This window comes from Protomyctophum bolini (assembly GCF_963924005.1).
Source record: "Protomyctophum bolini genome assembly, chromosome: 9".
NCBI lineage: Eukaryota > Metazoa > Chordata > Actinopteri > Myctophiformes > Myctophidae > Protomyctophum > Protomyctophum bolini.
In genome coordinates, this window is record NC_137870.1 from 40,653,563 (window position 1) to 40,656,892 (window position 3,330).

At 44.4% G+C, this 3,330-nt stretch overlaps 1 protein-coding gene across 1 annotated transcript; it reads left to right on the plus strand.

Annotated features, from left to right (window-relative positions):
* Window positions 1-806: 806 nt before the first annotated feature.
* On the plus strand, window positions 807-2,998 carry LOC308321872 (elongin-B-like; the record flags this gene model as incomplete). Its single annotated transcript, XM_080772964.1, has 3 exons — window positions 807-1,108; window positions 2,594-2,645; window positions 2,924-2,998. The coding sequence occupies 3 exons, from the start codon at window positions 807-809 to the stop codon at window positions 2,996-2,998; spliced, it is 429 nt and encodes a 142-aa protein (XP_080629090.1).
* Between the last annotated feature and the right edge of the window lie 332 nt (window positions 2,999-3,330).

Sequence of the window (3,330 nt, forward strand, 5' to 3'; positions counted from 1 at the left end):
CACCACGGTACGAGCCGAGAGAGAAGGAAGACTCGTGTGTGGCCAATCTGTTGATAACGGAGAGAATCGAGTGAGCTGACCTATCTGTGTACGAGCCAGTGACCAGGTGTTACAGAGTGCGGATACCCAACAACCTCAGGCGGGCAGTGCAAACTGTCCGTTGTGTTTCAGTATTGTTCCATCCCGCACTACTGTCCATTCCACCACAGGCTGTTAGCCATGCTTAATTGTGGAACGGAGAAACTGGCCTTTGCCTTATGCGATTTCAGATCCATCATGTATTGAAGTGGACGTATTGTTCTGATTCAACGTATTGATGCTGGATTGACTGGAGGCTCTCTCTCTACTCACAAACTGAACCATCTGACCCAACGCACTTTGCACAAGAGTCGGGGGAGGGATGGACACAAGGGAGGGATGCTCGTTTGAGGACGACCTATAGCGAGAGAGAGAGAGTAGGGTGATGCCAGCCACCCTGCTGATAAAACTAATTTGGGCCACTTGTATATGCACTTGTTATTTTGGTCGTGTAGTAATGGCCCACATGTCATGCCCATAGGTGAGAGTTGGAACGTTCAGATCAAGTTAATACGCCTTGGTTTGGGTCCAGCGTCCTGGAGTCTCCTTCCCATACAGTACATACTGTAAATGGTGCTTGAGCACCATATATGGGACATACATCATCAATAAGATGTGACGATTCAGATCTGTAGCCCGCAGTGGTATAAATATCCAGTGAGGGATTCTGTTCAAGCCACAATATAGGACTTTTATATTATTTTCTAAACTTTTAACAGCCTCTAGAAATGGAAGTATTTGTAATGATCAGGCGTCAGAAGACCACAATCTTCGCAGACGCCAAGGAGACCAGCACCGTCTATGACCTGAAGCGCACCGTCGAGGGAATTCTAAATAAAGCGCCCGAAGAACAGAAACTCTACAAGGAGGACACGTTGTTAGAGGACAGCAAAACTCTCGCTGAATGTGGCTTCAACAGCCAGAATTCTGGACCCGAGATCCCGGCCACAATTGGCTTGGCTTTATCCACTGAAGATGACAACTTTGAGCAGCTGCAGATCGAGTCCTTCTCCTCCCCACCAGACGCAGCGTAGTCTAAGCACCAATGAACAGGGGAGGGGACAGGAGCACTGGAGGAGGAAGGGAGGGATGAATCTGGGTGTCGTGGATTAACAACGATGGAGAAATGACAGGGGGGATGAATAGTGTGGTAAGTATGGTAATTATGCCTTGAATCCCACCTTACAAATGTTGGTGTTATTTTTATTTATTTATTTAGAGCGTGGCTCTACAGGAGCAAAGACTATAGTCGTCTATAAGAGGGTTGGTTGGTCTGTGTGTATATGTTTCTTGAGCTATAATCTCGCAAACTCCTGGACCAACAACTGTTCACTGACTTCACAGGCTGGCCACATGAAGTCCAGAGATCCACATTGGAGCCGAGCGGTTCCAAGTGGATCCCGGGATCCATGATTACATTTTTTATTTGTTACAGCATCTGACCACCAAAAGTGAACGGATCTAGAGTAAGTAGTGCAGTACCCGCTGTCAGAGTACCTCGAAAGAAGGAGGCTAGCCATCTCTATGAGGGTCTGTCTGTGTGCGCACAAACTGCGCATGTAGGTGCGTGTGTGTGCGTTTTATTTTTGTGGTTAAAGACCTGGCCCGATCAGCACTAAGTAAATTTATAGTACATGTTTTGTACTTTTTTGTTTTATACTTTTTTTTTAATTGAAGAAAAGGCTGGCTATCTATAAGAGAAGGTCTGTGTGACTGTGTGTCCATGTTTGTTTGTCTACTCTAAACCACATTTCTTGTTTTTGTCCTGGCTGGCTTCATTCACTTTTTTTTTTAAACTACGTAGCAGACTTCACTTTTTTGGGGACTGGCATCCTTCACTAAGTAAACTTGTTTCCCATGGAACTGAAACTTTTTTACCTTTGTATTTCAAATATCAGATCAGGCCAAAACCGTGCCCCTATCATGGCCCTATGGATTCAAGTCACATGTCATAGATTTATTATTTTATAGATGCAATGTTTATCTAGATGTCTGTCTGTCTTTGTTTATGTCTGAAGCAAATTTTACAAACCACTGGACCGATCAATACCACATTTATGTACGCTGCCTCTAGGCTTTTGAAATTACATCATATGTTTGTTTAGAGCATGCCGTTTAGTGCACCTACAAACTTTGAATGATGTGACGTCATTTTTATTTGAGGGAATCTTTGGGAGGACCTTTAGAGTTCTTATAGAAACCATCCATCTTATCCAGACTCGCGGGGGTAACAGTTCCAACATAGAGCTTCTGACTTCCCTTTCCAGAGCAACATTAGAAACTTCCTCCTGGGGGATCCCGAGGCGTTCCAAGGCCAGTGTTGAGATATAATCCCCCCCATTTGGTCCTTGGTCTGCCAGGGGTCTCCTCCCCGTGGGGCATGCAGCGATGACCTCTCTAGGGAGACGCTCTCATCTGTAGATGACCAAACCACCTAAGATGCCTCCTTTCCAAGTGACGGAGCAGAGGATCTACTCTGTGTCTCTCGCATATGACTGAACCCTATATCTCTAAGGGAGATGCCGGCCACCTGTCTGAGAACTCACCACCCTCACTCTGAACAAGAGGTACTTTAGACTCCTTCACTTGGGGAAAAGAGTCCTGGAAAGTGCACAATCCATCGGCTTTCTGCTGCGTTCACACTGGCAGCTACAAAGCCACAGGCTACAATACATTTTCAATGAAAGTCAGCGTTGTTATAAGCTACAGAGATACATCCAACGTTTGTAGCTGCTACAAAGGTTACAACGGCTACAAAAGAAAGCTGGTTTCAACTTCAGCTACAAAGATATAAATCTACGAATATGCTGTGTAAGTGTAACATTGTATCTTTTGTATCTGACAGTGTGGAGGCAGGATCAGATTTGGGGACGCTGATCCTCCCAGCCGCCGCACACTCGACAGCAAACCAATCCAGTGAAAGCTGGATGTCTCGGATCGATGGTGATGAACAAAGATGGTTACATCTTTGTTGTTATTTGGTGAATATACCTGTACCTCAAATCGGTGAAAATTGTATATTCAGTCAGTATCAGCTATAGGCCTACATTTGAAATGAAATTAAAGAATGACTGGGTTTGAACTGACTCCACATTATGGAATATTTCTTGCTGTTTCGTACTTGAATAAGCTATGTTAAAAAGTTGTGTCCTAGCTACCATTTTTATGCAAATTAGTGCCGCCATTATCGAAAGATCTATTTTCACTATATCTCAGCCAATATTGCACTTAAATGAACAAATAAGGTGTCTA